This window comes from Phyllostomus hastatus, unplaced genomic scaffold (assembly GCF_019186645.2).
Source record: "Phyllostomus hastatus isolate PE091 unplaced genomic scaffold, TTU_PhHast_1.1 phas_contig_432, whole genome shotgun sequence".
NCBI lineage: Eukaryota > Metazoa > Chordata > Mammalia > Chiroptera > Phyllostomidae > Phyllostomus > Phyllostomus hastatus.
In genome coordinates, this window is record NW_025333880.1 from 1,283,017 (window position 1) to 1,299,733 (window position 16,717).

The 16,717-nt window shown below is 40.2% G+C and overlaps 1 protein-coding gene and 1 pseudogene across 3 annotated transcripts in view; both read left to right on the forward strand.

The window, feature by feature from the left end:
• Positions 1-16,717, forward strand: part of NAV3 (neuron navigator 3) — a 786,639-nt gene that overhangs the window by 631,957 nt on the left and 137,965 nt on the right. For all 3 annotated transcript variants that reach the window (XM_045844968.1, XM_045844966.1, XM_045844967.1), the window contains exons 11-12: positions 9,025-9,133; positions 9,787-10,170. In XM_045844968.1, coding sequence (XP_045700924.1) covers positions 9,025-9,133; positions 9,787-10,170 — 493 coding nt within the window. The remainder of the gene's footprint in view (positions 1-9,024; positions 9,134-9,786; positions 10,171-16,717) is intronic.
• LOC123822825 lies at positions 1,839-8,430 on the forward strand (annotated as a pseudogene).

Consider the following 16,717-nt stretch of genomic DNA (forward strand, 5'->3'; position numbering starts at 1 on the left):
TTCTCTGTTCTTTCCATCTCACTATGTTTTATGCATCTGTGTAAAACGGATCTTGGGATGATGTGCTTTGAGCCCGAACATAAGGAATAATTAACTTTGCAAAGCAGATTTGTATCATATTTAAAGGTATAGGCAATAAACATTAAAATTTTAATTTATGTAATTAAGAGATTGAGTATTTCACTTAGTTGATTTTTTTAGAGGTGAAATATCAAAATTAATTTAATCATATTAGTTCAGAAAAGAATAGGGATTTATAAATCAATTTTAATGACACATGAATATTTTTATATATTTCTCCATTTTTCCCTTTTAATAAGGAATGTTTGTGGAGAGAACACCTCCAAAGGTTTTCATTAAGTACTTTTTCCTTAGCTCTCATGGTGCGCCTGGTCTCTACTACACCTGGTAGGTGTTTCAAAAGTTTTCCTAAAATTGGAATTTCAGGGTAGCGGTGTAGTACAAGATAAATGCAAGATACTTTAATTTTCTGTTTTTACCAAAATATTAAAAACAAGAAAGCTGGTTATGCTGCAGTAGATTGTTGAAACAGACTAGGAAAAATGCTCAATATCAAAAGACATAATATGCACTTTATGGTTTCTGTCACATCATTATGTTTTATGCACTTGGCCATAAACTTTCCATTATATGCTTTGGGTGAAAATATTGGGGGGAGAACCCTTTCGTGTATGTGGGAGTCTTTTTTTGCTATATTTTTTACAGAGAGAAATAATTTTTATTGTCACATTAGGATTTTCCTAAATATAGCTCAGAATAAAAAGCCTTTGAATTTATAAAAATGAAGTGAAGTCTTTTCCTTTAAAGCATTATCTGTCAGCCAGAATGTCATGCTCCGTTTTTTAGGTCCTTTACACTCTTGAATTTGATTTGTGCTTTTACAGCACAAATCCCAACATTCAGAAGGCAGATCTGCCTGCTTCAGCTGCCTGGAGCTACAGAGAATTAGTCTGTCATTCTCGGTGTCGGGGAGTGTATGCTGTGTATGTGAGTATTGTGAGTGTGTGTGTCCTTATCTGAGACCGGGTGGCCGAGAGTGATTTAAATGTACATAGGATTGATAGCACAGACTCTCATTCAGCCTGGGCTTCGAAACCTGTGGCATTCGAGGCTGGACAGGCGCCTCTGTGCCTCTGTTCTAATTGAGCAGCATGTTTGCTGCCATGGCAGCCAGCAGCATCCACTGCAGCAGCGAGGAAGAGCCATAGATCTGAGAATGCAGGTGGAATACTAAAATGCAAGACGCTCGTGCAGGGCTGGGTTTCAGTGCTTCATTTCTGCTCTTACGGGGCTCTGATGAAGAGGCTACACATTATGCACCCAGTCAGCTCATCTAGAGTCAAGGGCTGCAGACCTAAATCAGGGAAGGGCTGGTGAGAGGTGGAAAAAAAAAAAGAAAAAAAGCAAGAGACATAGCCGGTGCTTCGCTACCTGGCATTTGGGAACACAGAAGCAAGAGAGGGAAATGTGGACCCATCACCCTGCTGAGACATGTGATTGGAGGAAGATGGGGAAACGTAGTTGGCTTCCTGTGTTACTTTTCAGCTGGAGCAGCATCTTTGGTGAACTCTTTTCTGCTTCCGATATGTTCAAGCAAAATGTTTATAAATACTGCTGATTAAGGAACTGAGGTAGCAAGCTGAATTGTGGCCAGCTACTTAATTGTACTGTAGCTCTAGAATCTTGTTTGAATGTTTGAGCCTGTCTGAGCTTTTACTGAAGTGCATGTGCTAATTAAAGCCAAAAGGGCAGTTGCTATCTCAGTGCAAAAAGACAATGTGAAGTCCAATTGAAAAGAAGAAACAATTGGAAGAGCCATGCAGCGGCCGGCAGAACTCTCTGTGTTTCGGAGCAAAGAAGTAAGAAGAAGGGGAGCTTGCCTTCAGAAACAAAAGTCGCTGACCAATCTTTCCCTCACCAGTGAGGGGGAGAGGAGACCCACTGTGCGCATTTCTAACTGGTTTGGAAATGCTGCCAGGGCCAGCGAGAGAGAATCCCACTATGCAGAAAGGCACTCACTGTCCAGGTTCCTTTCTCGGTCCATGCAGTCACTGTACCACACCAGCGGCGCTGGGGCCTGGAACCTCCTGCCCGCCAGTCAGTCTGGCAGTGGGGGCTTAGAGGACTGGTCTTCCAGAAACGGCTTGGAAGGTGAGAGTGATGAAGATAGCAGGTCTGAAGATGAAAACACATCCTCCAAGCCAAGCAGCATCAGCAGGAGCTGGGCAGAAGAGGAGGGAGAAAGCTGCCTGCGGGAAGGCACGGCCCACCTGGATGAGGATGTGATCCTCACCATGCTGGGTGACCTGGAGCAGGCACTGTACACAGACTTACTGGGTAAGTTGGGTTGGCTCTTCCAACTGGGATGGGATTTGGAGCAGCTTCCCTTTTGCATTAGCCAAATATCTCCCATGTTTCTGGCTGATCTGTTTAAACTGTAGTTACTTAAAATTTTTAAATTCCTTATTTCTTGAAACTATTTTCTTTATAAAGCCACACTGTGGTGACCAGTTGTGAAGTCGCAGAAAGTAACTAGCACCAGCCTGCCCTGGAAGTTACTGGCTTGGTGTCCAGTACCTTCTAGACACCCAGAAATAAGTGTTAATGTATTAAGACTCCAAACATGTTTTTTACTCAGTTATTAATGGGGTCTTTTTACTCAGCCTCCCTCGAGGCAGCCTCACCACAGATGTATAATGAAGAATGAAAGGCCTCTGGAGTGAATTTCTGTGTGGTCAAGTGTTCCCTCTGCTGCCTCAGTGGCCCCTGAATAAGCGGGCCCTCCTTTGAACTTCAGTGATGAGCACATGTGTCTAGTGGCACTTTCAAAAATGCGGAGGCCTCTTCTGACAGCTTGACTCACATACTTTTTTGGGGGGTGTGTGTGTATGTGTGTGTGGCAAAAAATGCTTGGTGTGTACATTTAAACTGCTTATGTAGACAACTGTGAACTGTTTTTATACTTTACAAACTAGGCCTTTTTGATTATATCAGCCTCACTGGTAACTTCTGACATTATCTTTAACTCAGTATGAAGATGTCTGAAGTAATTTTTTTCAGTTTTGTGATTAAAAATTAACTGTCAGTTTTACCCTTGCTTGAATAGCTAAACTATATACATTTTAATTTTTATACCTAAATTCAGTGCTTTACCAAAGTATATTTACATCATAAAGTCCCTTATTCAAAAACCCGCAAGTATTAAACCATTGGACACACATTTCATATCAATGTGTATTTTCACAGAGGACTTCATATAGGACTCCTCAAATTTGAAAGAATTTAGCCTGACCAGTTATTTTTTTGTCTCTGATTCATGCAACTGATGATAAATATAGCTTTGTTTTTATTCTCTGTGTGGACGTTCTGTTGTAAGATGTTTTATGAGCTTTTCTTGAATCTTGGTGAACTAGCTTTAGAAGCAAAAAGCTTAAAGAGACAGCAGAGGCAAATATTGCTCAATCTTTAATGTTAGTTTGGCTTTAAAAGAGTAACATTTCCATGGTTGTGGGAATAGTGATTTCTGAATCTGAACACACCTGGTGCTCAGATGCTGAAGATTTCATCCTTCACCACTGTGTGATTTCTGTGATGAACTGCTTTTCATAAAAATCCTGTACGCAGTACAAAGGCAAGAGAGGGAGTTGGAGCCTTAAGAATCTTTTTTTTCTTTTGTCCTCTGAAACTGTAGTATCAAATGATGTCCATCTTTTTTGCCTTTAAGGTGGTAGCATTTATCTTGTTTTAAGTACTTATGTAAGTATTTTCCAAGATGTGAACAGAGTGCTTCCTCAACAGTGTTTGTCGGTTGCTCTGTTAAAGTAGAGCATGCTGTGGGTGGGTGTGTATGTGACACATGTCTTCTTGTGCAGAAATAACTTGGAGCATTACCATCAGGAGTAATCTCTCAGTAGAAATCTGTGTATCCCATGGTTTTTAAACTGAGCATCTACTTATTGTATTTATGGGATTTTTCTCTTTAAGCCATTTTTTCTGTTTATGCCACTACTCAAAAATGCATAGGAGAAAGTAGGAGGAAGAATTTATTCAAATAGCTCTGATGTGAATAATCATATCAGGACAATGGAGCATTCCAGTGCAGTTCCCTAAATAATGGTGCATGTTAAGTTGGTGAGTCTTTGCAAGCCCAGCACCCACAGGGATTTCAGGATTTCTGCCACGCGCCTGGCAAGGGTTTGCTTCTGACTCAAAATGGCCTCTTCCAAGTTAATTTTCAGGCAGGGTTCCTTGAGTTCAACTCTACTCTTGGATATCCTAATAAATCAGACAGACTAGGGTCTGTACTATAATTCTATAGGAGAATATTTAAAAGGCAACTGATGAGTTGAAAAATTTCCATCCAAACCACTGCTGGAGTTATCCCCCAAATTAGGAATATTTCTCAAAATAAATCAGGGAGCTGTACTGTAAACAATAACATTTGTGATGTGGACGGTATGGAGGACATAATCCTCTGTGAATCAGGTTCATTCATATGCAATTTGATTTCTTATTAAAAGGTGACAAGGCTGGCAGTGTTGATTACAGTGTGTATAATTAAAGCCTACAAAATAAGAGCCAGATCACACAGAGTAAGGAGTTTGTCTGCCACTAAGTAAAATTGCAAAAGCACCAAATTAAGCCTAGTAGTCTATGCCCTACTCATAGAGGAAACAAGCATGAGAAAGCAGTTTGCACCAACGTCAAAAACTCCAAGCGAATTGCAGAATGCACCATTCTGGAAAATAGGTGTAAACCCTTACTATTGTGGCTGACACGGCTTTGAGATGTGGAGGTGGGAGGGATACAGCATTTTTGTGACTATGTAAATTTTTCATGTTCAATTTTCTGTTAACTTTGATTACTAAATGTTTATTTTACTTATGCTCCTACATTTGAGCTTTTCATTGTAATTCCCTCCCCAACCCCAATCCTCTAGACAGCATTTGGATACAGGTTTACAGGATGTTTCAGACCTAAGCAATCCTTAGGGGTTATAAGTGTGTTTAATTGTATCTTGTCTTTTGTATGTCATTGAAGACATTTACTGCAATAAATTTTATTTTGGTTATTATCTTTCATGACATGAATGAGGCAGGAATTATGTTTTGCTCAACAAGTGCTGGGAGGAAAGGATCCATTTGTTGGATTGTTCTGAGCAGTGCAGTGTCACGAGTGGGTTGATGTTTGGAGAAACACCGAAAGGGGGTTGGGTTTTGGTTCTGAAACCTGAGGGAAGCTAAGTGAACAAATACTGAATCCAACTGGAAAACTCCAAGGGTCTAAGATGCCTGTTAGACCAGAAGAAGGATGTTTAAAAGATGAACATGTGAAAAAATATTTAGAAAAGTAGAATATCTGAAATACAGTGTTCTTAAAGTTTATACAAAAAGGTATTGAAAATAATTCAGATATCAATGTAATTAATACTGTGCCAGTGGCAAGTGGTGGAGATTCACTGAAAAGTTCTCCTGGGGGAAGCGTGTCGGGGATAGAGGACACGTAGCGGCGTGTTCCAGGAGCTCATGTGAAGTCGATGACTGCACTCTGCCCCTCCAGAAAAAGATAGTCTCAGCGCTCTCCTCCTGGAAGATGTCTCGTCTCTTGTCACCACTTAGAATCAAAGGCTTCTAGACTGTATGAAGTCTTATGAATATCAGCTTTAGCGCTTCTCTACATTTGTCTCTTCACTGTGTCTTTTGTGTACTTTGAGTAAAATCTCTTCTTTGCCTCTGCCTTTCCTTCCACTGAAATGATATTCTTTTTATGCCTTTTAAGGTTTTCCTTACAAAAACCTCCTTTTTCTCCAAGGTTCTGCCGGATGATTTGAAAGTAAAAGGTAGACTTCTTTCCAGCCACTTCTCAAATATACTGTGTTATTTTTATGAAGAGAAGGATGGAAAGAATTTCCAGGGAGAGTACGGCTAGAGTTCTGAGTCTGAAGGAATGCAAATGTATGAGGTTCCATACTGCATGGCTCGAGTCAGTGTAGGAGAGGTCTGTGCCACGTGCACGAGGGCACAGCATGGGTTTTACTAGTTCTTAAAAATACATTTAGGGAGTTTTTCTGTCCTTTCTAAGTTTGAAGCAATAATGCCATTATTAAGCATATTTTAATCATTTGAATACTTTGTAAATTGAAAGGGGGAGATTTATAGACTGGCAGCAGAATGGTGGTTGTCTTGGCAACCAGCCAGAATGAGGAATAATGAACAATGTAGTGATGTTTGGCCAGAGAAGACAATAGGAGAATCCGCAGGTGCTCTCTTCCCACATGTGAGGGACTGCCACGGTGAAGGGAATACCAAGTTGCTTCGCTTCAGAGCCACTGGCACACTGGGTGGAAGTTAAAGAGAAGCAAATTATTACTTGTCCCTAGAAATGTTTTCACAATGAGACATATCTAACATTGGGAGGAGACATCTTTTACAGGAAAGGAAGGAGCCTGGGAGGCTTTAGGCAGAGGCTTGTGGCCATCTCCAAAGGGAGATGAGTTCATTTACTGGCTAAGAGGTAAGGCGAGACAACCTCTGAAATCCCCACAGGCACTACAATTATATTAAAATGTTAGATGGGTGCATTTGTTATGTATTTCTAAAAATCTGACATGAGTACTGTGGAAGAAAGTGAACAGATTGAATATCTACCTATATTTGTAAAACAGATTATAGATATTCATCTTGAGTTTCTGCGTGACAGTTTTCATAGTGGAATGTAATATATCCCATTTTTTAACTTCATATTTCCTTCTCTTTTTCTGTTCCTTCCATCACCTTTTTATTTCCTCCCCTTCCTTCCCTTTACCTTGCCTCCCCTTAATTTATCCATTCCAATTTCCTCCTTCCTTGTTTTCTTCTTTCTTATTAAAATTTTTTATCATTGGAAATCCTCTTGAGCCTAAATGAAACAGAATAAAAACTGTTTTCTCTACTCTCTTGCCATGTTATCATTATCCAGACGCATCAGCTTCAAATGGGCACTGGCCTGGGCAGTTTTATGTGGCCGCAAACAAAATGGTTTAAGGTCACTTCTGCCCTCAAATGGCAGGCGGTGGTTGTAAAAGGCCAGCATTGGTCACGCCAGCAGGGGTGTTTGTTTCCTGTGCATTAATCACATTCTAGGTTTAGATGCCTAGGACTTCACTGGAACCCTGTGTAACATGTGGGTGGATGATTTGGTTCCCTGCAGGAAGTAGAGACATAATTAAAAATAAAGCCTTTCAATGTTGTAAGTCTTGGTCCATGAATCTACCAGATTAAAGGACTTAAAGAGGTATTGCCTTGGCGTGGGTGCACACCCACTGACTCTGTGCCTCCTGCTCCAGAGGCCCGGCTGCTGCCCTGCACCCTCACCCCACTGGGTGTCGTGGGCCAACGTGGCCCAGGAAGAGGAGCTGCTGAGAATGGCCAAAAGGCTGGACAACGTGGTAGCTAGGATGCACACAGAAGGCGCTCTTGACCTTCTGAAGAAGCTGAACAGCTTCCAGATGTCCATCCAGCTGTTCCAGACAACCAGGCTTGGAGTCGCTGTGAACAGGCTCTGCAAGCACTGCTCAGATAGAGGTGGCAGCCTGGGCCAAAGTCCTCATCAAAAACTGGCAGCGGCTACTGGACTCCCCTGGCTAGCCCAGAGGAGAAAAAAGAAAGAAAAGAGAAAAAGCTGAGAAGAAAGGAAAAGGGCTTGACTGTTCCACTGGGAAGCCAGAGGCAGACTTCTCCTCTAAGGTAAAAACTAGGGGAAGAGCCCAAAGACAACAGAGACTCTGTGGACTCAGGTCCTCTGTCACCTCCTGTCCTAAAACGCCATCATCGATGGAAAGATCAAACAGCCGCAAATCAGAGGCAGGGACCCCACAAAATACCCAGCAACCGCTCAAGCTCCACCTTTGCTCCCTTCGTTGGTCTCTTGGCAGCTTGCTCTCTCACAGGGGACCCTGTCCTGGACAAGTGTGTGGAGATGCTCTCAGTGGCCATGAAGGTGGATGATACTTACAGGGACTATGGAGTCAGTTGTGACAAGATGACATCAGGTTTCGAAGATGATATTTAACAGGAGCTCAAGAGCACAGACAGGAAGTACTGGAACTGCATGCACAGCCGAATCAGCAAGCTCAAGGATGCCAGCACCCATGTCTGCAGTGGCTGCTCAGTGAGGCCATCACTGCTGACCTCATCGCCAAGGTGACAGCAGAGGAAATGGCCAATGATGAGTTGAGGGAGTTGAGGATAGCCGTGACCCAGGAGGCTATGTGGGAGCACCAGTGGCCTAGAGAGAGGGCACCAACACTGACTACTTGCAGTGCACCAAATGCAGGAACGGTACCTACAACCAGGTGCGGACAGTACTGATGAGCCCATGACTACCTTGGTCTTATGCAATGAGAGCATCAGTCTTCGGAAGTTCCACTGATAGAATTCCCAGCCAGGACTTCAGAGAACAAGGTGAGGAAGAACAAAGAGAAAACACTAAGCCATTGTAGCTGGAGGAGAAAAATAAAAATTAAAATGAAGGGGGAAGAAAAGAAGACCTTGTGCCTATAAGAAAAGGCCTCCATCCTTTTTCTTATCTCAGAGTCCAAACGTATACTTGATACATAAGGCAAGTTTATCTCAACTGTTCTAAGTGCTCTTAGAAACAAATAGCTACAGAAATAATTAGTGTTCAAATAATTTCAGATTTTTAAATCTGAGCTCAGTAACACAGAGTAATATACAGTGTATTTCCAAATGGCTCTCTCATTTTGCAGTGATTAAGGTCATAGACCTACAAAGTATTATTCTATTACCATCACCTCAAATTATTACTTACAATATTACATTTGTTTCTGTTCTCATTTTATTTGTAGAAAGAGTGATAATTTTAGGTGATAATATTCATTTGGAATTTTCTACCTATCATTTTACTTTTGAAAAAAAGAATTTACATTATTTATATATGTGTACAATTATTCTCAGGACAGTGAATGACATGAATAACAAGTGAATTATTGTGTTATTTTTCTAGGTGAAGACCCTGAAACAAGGAGAATGAGAACAGTCAAAAACATAGCAGATTTGAGGCAGAATTTAGAAGAGACTATGTCCAGTCTTCGAGGGACCCAGATAAGCCACAGGTTTCTTCTCAATTCTGCATAATTTGGGGCCAGTAAAGAACTTAACTTCTCATGATGATAGAAAAGGAATTTTAGCTTTCCTTTCTTATCTTCCCACTTAAATTTCACAGGACAATCAACTGGTTACTTCTGAGCACACAACTTCCACCTTTTTCTCCTATCCACCTTTTTTATCAGTATAATTTCCCATTTAAACTGAATTAGCTGCTGAAACTACCATCATCACGACTAAGTAGATTGTCATGCCTGCCCTTAAGAATAGTTGCAGAAGTTGCTGTTGAAATGCATCAGAGGCGTGGTAGAGAGACTTGCAAACATCACTGTAGCTAACTTCCAGAATAGTTCCAGGAAGGCTGTGGATAGGGTAAATTAAGATGGTTGAGAATGTGAAACAATGTTTCATTTTATCTAAAATGTAATGATAGCCTTTCTTTTGAAGCAATAAAGCAAAACACATCTAATGAATGCTCTTTCCCACACTTTAACCCCCACAGGGGTGTTTAGAATCTCATTATAAATATATAATTTGATTTTCATGAAAATCACAGCCTTCTAAGAAATGACTCTAATTCCAGCCTTTTCTGTCTTCGTGCATTCTTCATAAATGTCCCCAGTGAACCAGAGTCCAGTTATTTTTCCATTTTATTTGACAGCACCCTGGAGACAACATTTGACAGCACAGTGACAACAGAAGTGAATGGAAGGACCATACCCAACTTGACAAGCCGACCCACCCCCATGACCTGGAGGCTGGGCCAGGCGTGTCCTCGACTGCAGGCTGGAGATGCTCCCTCCCTGGGGGCCGGCTACCCCCGTAGCGGTACGAGTCGGTTCATCCACACGGACCCCTCCAGGTTCATGTACACAACGCCTCTTCGCCGAGCCGCCGTCTCTCGCCTGGGAAACATGTCACAAATTGACATGAGTGAGAAAGCAAGCAGTGACCTGGACATGTCTTCTGAAGTCGATGTTGGCGGGTACATGAGTGATGGAGATATCCTCGGGAAGACTCTCAGGATGGATGACATCAACAGTGGGTGAGTGGCCCTGGGCCTGGCTCTCTAACAGGATCATGTGACCAGGAAAAGTGGTCTGCTGAGAGGCGTCAGTTATGACGGGCCTGTGGGTTAGAAAGTGCGAGAAATCTAAGGTGCTGGGGTATTTCAGGTCCTCTCTTCTGCTCATTCATGAAAAGTAAAAGATCTCTAAAATCTCTTTATTAACAGCCTTTAATTTTTTCTGTTGTTGGTCTAGATAAACACGTGTGCCTTGTGTTTCACGTGCTTTTTAGATGACAGATTTCATAGTGAAGGACGTGGGAAGAAGACCGGAGTTTTGCTGAGCTGAGCTGCTTGATTTTTTTTCTTTCTTTCTTTTCTTTTTCTTTTTTCTTTTTTCCTTTTTTTTGTGCTTCTCAAAGCTGCCTGTAACTGTATTAAGAAACAAATATTTTTCTAGTGTTCTTAAATTATGTACCTCCAATCTAACTTGGGGGAAAATCATGTTAGAGTTGAATGTTTCCATCTATTTATTGTGATGATCTCAGATTTGCTTCTTTATCTTAGCCCCTGTTTTCTTTCTGTTTCCTAATAGATTCAAAAAAAATGTTGTGATTATAAAAGTCTTAAAGTACTTTGGCAATTTGGAGTATTTATTTCAATCTGAGGGTGAGCCTCAATGGGCACAATAGTATAGTTCTATTAAAACTACTTTTATCAACTATTGTAATTGCTCTTTTGAACACATCCTATGACCTATTTACACTGTTGTTAAGTATGTTAAAGACACTGATTCATTTAACCTTCCACCACCAGCCCTTATGAGGTAAGCATTTTTATACTTGTCTTACAGATAAGTAAACTGATCCTAACTGGCCTAATTGTATACATTAAAAAAGACCAGACTTACATTAGAACTCAGGCGGTTCTGACATTAAAACCCAGGCTCTGTAATGCCAGGAAAAGCTTCCTAATTAATCTTATCTGCATTATTTTCATGTGAGTCTGGGTTTTGACCTACTCTTTCTTTGTCCTTGTACATTTGAAGACCATTGTCAGAAATCACTTTTCTACAGGACTAAACCCTTCCTGACTTTACATGAAATGTTTGTTGGAGGGTGAAAAGACCTAAAAAGTATAGAGGAGATTGTAATCAGATGTATAGCTCTGCTCTGATAACCACCAGTGCATTCCAGGTAGCCATGTTACCTGACTTTCTAATGATTTATAATCAGGGACACAGATTATGGTTGATGAAGGTAGGAAGAGATTGAGTTTCCACTGAACTCAGAGTTCCCCATTTAAATCCCTTTCTATTGTTTGCTATTTGTGGACTCCTTAGAGGCTTAATTTATTGAAATTCATTTTTGTCACCTGTAAAAGTGATAACATTGAAGAATCTCCATGAAATTTTTTGGAATGAAGCAAATAACCCACAACATTTTACATAGCACAAACCCTGTCACAATATAAGTGATCAAATAAGTTTATCATCATCATAATTACATGTATTATTAATAATCATGCTAATTGATAGTTGTTATCATTAATTATGGTGAGTGTTTAGCATCACCTAGAAGGGAAGACCCAGTTCAGGGAACATGGCAGCAACACAAGACTGAGGCAAGGACTTTCTGTCCTCTGTCTATCCCATCTTTCTTCTTCATTCTTCTCTCCCTTAATACCTTCCTCTCTTTTTTTTCCCTGTTTCTTTACGTGGGGGCATATGTGTGTTCTCACTTTTATATTTACTAGTGGATGAACATTTACTTATATACATCAGTGTGCATGTGCAGTTATATAATTCAGATATATACATATATCTACATACTCATATGCACATACGCAGTCAGTCTCATTATTTATGGTAGTTATATTCTATAAAGGCACCATAAACACTGAAGTAGTGAACACTGAATCATTCCCCCAGGTCATAACATTTTCATCAATGGATCAATATGTAATCTTGTTTTATGTGTATTTCGGTTGAAAGATACCTTATTTATTATTTAATATGTATTTGTCGATTAATTAACATTGAACTCACCCCAACAGCAGTGTAACTCATGCCTGAATAAAGTTTATCTAGCACATATTTTTCCATAGGACGCATCACAGGCTCCTTGCACTTAGGAACACAAGACAACTTTTCAGCACTACCCTTGGGGGCCATTTGAAACAGCAAAATCTCCAACAGAAGGCATAAAAATTTAGAAAAGGTAGCTCTAAATAGACTGAAAAGGCACTTATTTGAAGTGGGAGAGCAGAAACAGGAAGGCAGAGTGTGGCCTTGTTCGACCTCAGCTGGAAACACCCACAGGGCACCTCACACTTCTCACCACCTGAGTGGGTGTTGCAGGGCTGCAAGTCTTGCTTCAGGGGCTACAGACTTTGACAGGAGGCAGATTCCCGAGTATGGAATTTGAGAATAATGAGGGTTGACTGGGTTTATTTATACACATGGAAAATGCTTAGCAGGTAAAAAGGAAGTGTATCTTGGGAACAGTTTAAATCAGACATCAAGGGACATTTACCATACATTGTGTGAGTAATTTCCAAAGGTCCACACAAATAACATTTGAGCTGAGAGTTCAGAATAAGGAGAAAGCACTAAATCCTGGCATGAATTAGAAAAGAGTGAATAAGGAAACAGTTTAATTCTGGTCCTTGATTTAGATAACTAGAGAGGAGAGAACTATATTAAGAGAAAACTTGTAAGGAAAATATAAATATTGCAGAAGATATGTTATTCAGCAACCTTGACAAAAATATAATTTTCAAAGCAGAAGGATAATTAGATTAGATAACATTCAATTACCTTTCCCTTAACTGAGATGCATAGAACCTGGATATTTAAAGATAAGATCTGAGAGATAGAGACTGTTGTGACAGCCCTCACCATTAAGCCAAGAGGTTTAAATTATGTACTGCAAGCACGGAAGCACTGTTTCTTAGAGGAGATTACCTAATAGTCACAGCACATGAGGATGATGATGGTTTTTGAATGACCACTTTAGGGGAAACCTGCAAAAGGGATTGAGGGGAGAAGATCTAGGGAGAGATTTCAGGCACTATTGCAAGAATTCAGGTCCACAGTCATAAGCCCAGAAATAGGGAAGTGCCATTGATAGGGGTGGAGGGGTGTGAGGATTGATATGAGAGGTACCACCAAGGAAAAATTTACAAACACAGGATGGGATACTCATGAAGGTATAAGAGAGGCAGAGGATTCAGACAAGATGCCCATTTAGGGCTCTTGATTTAGATAACTAGAGGGGAGAGAACTATATTAAGAGAAAACTTGTAAGGAAAATATAAATATTGCAGAAGACATGTTATTCAGCAAATTTAGGGCTCTTGGAAAGAGCCCTAAATAGGCTCTTTTATAGGCTCAGGAAATAGAAAATGATACCAGCAGAGAAAATAGGTGAGAAAGCAAAGAGAGGAGATGATTAGTACAGAGGTGAAAACTCAGAGTTGGAGACAGGGGTGTTACTGGACTGAAGGGGTCCAGTTGCCTGTGTGCATCAAAGCCCAAGAAGACAGGAATTTGCAGCCAAGAAAGGAAGGGTTTATTAAGGAGAAAGTATCACACCCGGAGTCACAGGTAGCACATGCACAAAGCCCTGGCTCCTCAATGGCTTCTTCAACATGAGTTATATTGAGGAAAAAATCATTAGTCGTGGTGGCTAATAGAGTTAGGGTCATGATCTCTGCTGATGGGCTGGTGCTAGGTTGTGGTGTAACTCTTCATTGCATCTGGTCTGCCCGGCAGCCATGGAGGTGTTCTGTTTAATTTCACAAGGATTTGTTGTGTGGGATCATCCTTGGTCCAGAGCTAAAGCACAACTAGGCCAAGATATCATGTTTAGTTTGATTGAAAACTCTGTCTCAACAATCAATAGACCCATGACCTTGTTTCTAAGACTACGGGTACTGGTCAGAACCTCACTGTCCTCAGGGGTTAATGATCAAGCAAGGGAGAGGTAAGTGGGTGAGTCAGGGCACCAGGTGAAGCTGGTTTGTGTCAAAGGAAAAAATCAAAATAAAAGTCCAGATTAAAGGTTTCTGCACCATTGGGGGGATAAAGCAAAAGTAGTGTCCAGGGTAGAGATATGATGGGTGTAATCTCATGTAGGAGATAGTAGGTGATGGGAGACATAAGGACTCCTGGGAAAAGAATATAGAGAGGAGAGGAATAATGAGCTTATGTATGTATGTATGTATGTATGTATGTATGTATTGAAATTTTTTCTTGAGCTCATCTTATGTGTCAGGCAACATTCTAGGTATTGTGTGTGCAGTGGTTAATCATTAGATGCAGGGCCTTCTCATATGTGACTTACATGCTGGTGTTTTTATATTTTTATGTACTCATTTATTCAATAAATGAATAGAAATACATAGACATATATATATATATGTAAGTGTGTGCATATACTCTTAGATAAGTATTTTTAAGGAAATTTTTAAACAGCCGATTTCTGTATATGATTATATATCATAGGCACACCTATGGTCACAAGCATTTTGTATTTTCCAGGACCCTATCTGTATATTAGTTAACACTAATTTCTGTAACAGAGAAATCTCAAAGTCTCAGTAACTTAACACAAAGTTCATTTCTCCTTTGCATAAAACCCTCACTGGTGTTTCTTACCTTCAGTTGGGGAATGGGCACCATATAGTCTTTCATAGACTAAGGTGGATGGTCAGTAATTCTGCTTTATCCAACCAGGTTTCCAATGTCACCCTGGGCATTAATATTCAACAGGCAGATGGCAAAGAGAGGAAGAGCCTTGGTGTAAGAATATTCCACATATACCAGGCCTGGAAGTGGCGTATATGACTTCTACCCACATTCCCTTATCCAGAACAGCTACAAGGCCACATCTAACTGTAAGCCAGGGCAGGGAATATGGGTCAGGTGTGTGCCCAGGAGGAAGAGGAAGTTGCTTTGATAAGAGCTGGCTAGTCTCTGCTCAATTCACTAAAGAGAAAAAAAGTGTTATATCCATTGTCCTTCCTACTTACTTCATGCCTTAATGGAAACCCAATTCAGACTTCTGTTCTCCAGTTTTGTTCCTTATCAGTCTTTCAAATGAATTCTTGGAGAGGTCAGCAAATGAAGTCCTTTTAAATATGCATTAGTGATCCACATGTTTTCTGTTGACCAGTGGTCATTCATATTCAATGTCTAAGTAAATAAGTAAAAAATAACATGAATCCTTTATGAAAATTTCCTCTGGTGATTTTTACCACTTTCTCTTTTCCATGATAGAGTATAGGATGGTGAAATTTAAACAGTGACTCAGAGTTCTGTTCCCTGGGTGGGAGGTGAGTAGATGTGGTCAGCAGGTGATATGGCTGGTCTCAGCTCATGTGTCATGTGCAACTTAGCAGGCACTGTGTGGGGACACCCAGGATGTGCTTGTACATCACTGTTCACCAGGTGATGTAGTGAGTCACTGTTGGTATCCTGTGGACTCTCAGCCTAGAACTGAAAGCTATAAAGATGACAGAGCTAGAGACTGCATAGGGAAAATTTAATTTAATGATGTTTTCCTTAATGAAGAAAAAAGGGTCACAAAAAATGTCTGTGCTATAATCTTTGAAAAAATTGAGTCACAAAGTTAACTTCTTATTTCCAAGTCTTGAAAGTATGGTTTAGTGATTAAAGGGACAAAGGGCTCACAGGACAGTGATCCATGAAAATGTTCAATTTAGGGTTTTTTTCCCCTCATGTAACCACAGGAATGTCATAAAGTAAAAGGAATAGAGTTTCATTTTTTTTTCATGTACTTTAGATAGAATTCAGAAAATTAATCAGCATTTGGAGAGTTCAAAGTTTCTTGAATCCATGCAAAGGCTTAATTTGTATCTTCTCTTGAAAATTACTTTAAACATAAGGATGTGAGTCTGCCAGTAATTAGGAATTAGTCCAAGGAAGGCCTCTTACTTAAAATGAGTCTCTTCGAAAAAAATATTTACTTATGAAGCAAAAAAAGGCACACCTTGGAATATTGGGGGCAAAGTTACATATTTTAATTGGGTGAAAATTGAAATTATCAGCAGGTGTCATAGTGATAAATAGTTAGGCCAAGAAGATGACCTAAAATTCTCCTGTAAGTCACATGGCCCAAAAACAAAGAAACTTAATTCTGTGGAATGAAATTTTTAAAGAAGGTTTTTAAAATTTTGCTTTTCCCTTGATCCACCCTCCACTCTCCTTTGGTAAGCTTGGCGATGACTGAAGGGTGCATAACCTTGGGAGGGGCAGGGTTACCTGAGCTGGTTACGAGGACTTACATGGTGAACCAGAGATTCCTAACTCTAATGCTCCTACTAATTTTATATTCTAGATATGAGCTTTCTTTTAGTGGAAATTCTAGTGGAAAAATAGCTGGTGACTCTAGCCAACAGTTACAAAGCACTTACTACATGCTAGACAATGTTCTGTGCATTTTAAGTTTAAGTTACTTTAGGTAAAACTCAGGAAATTAGTTAATCTGCTTTCTGAGAATTCAAAATTTCTTGAAGCATGCAATGATGGACTTGAAACTAAGCAGGTCAGGCTCCAGTCTGA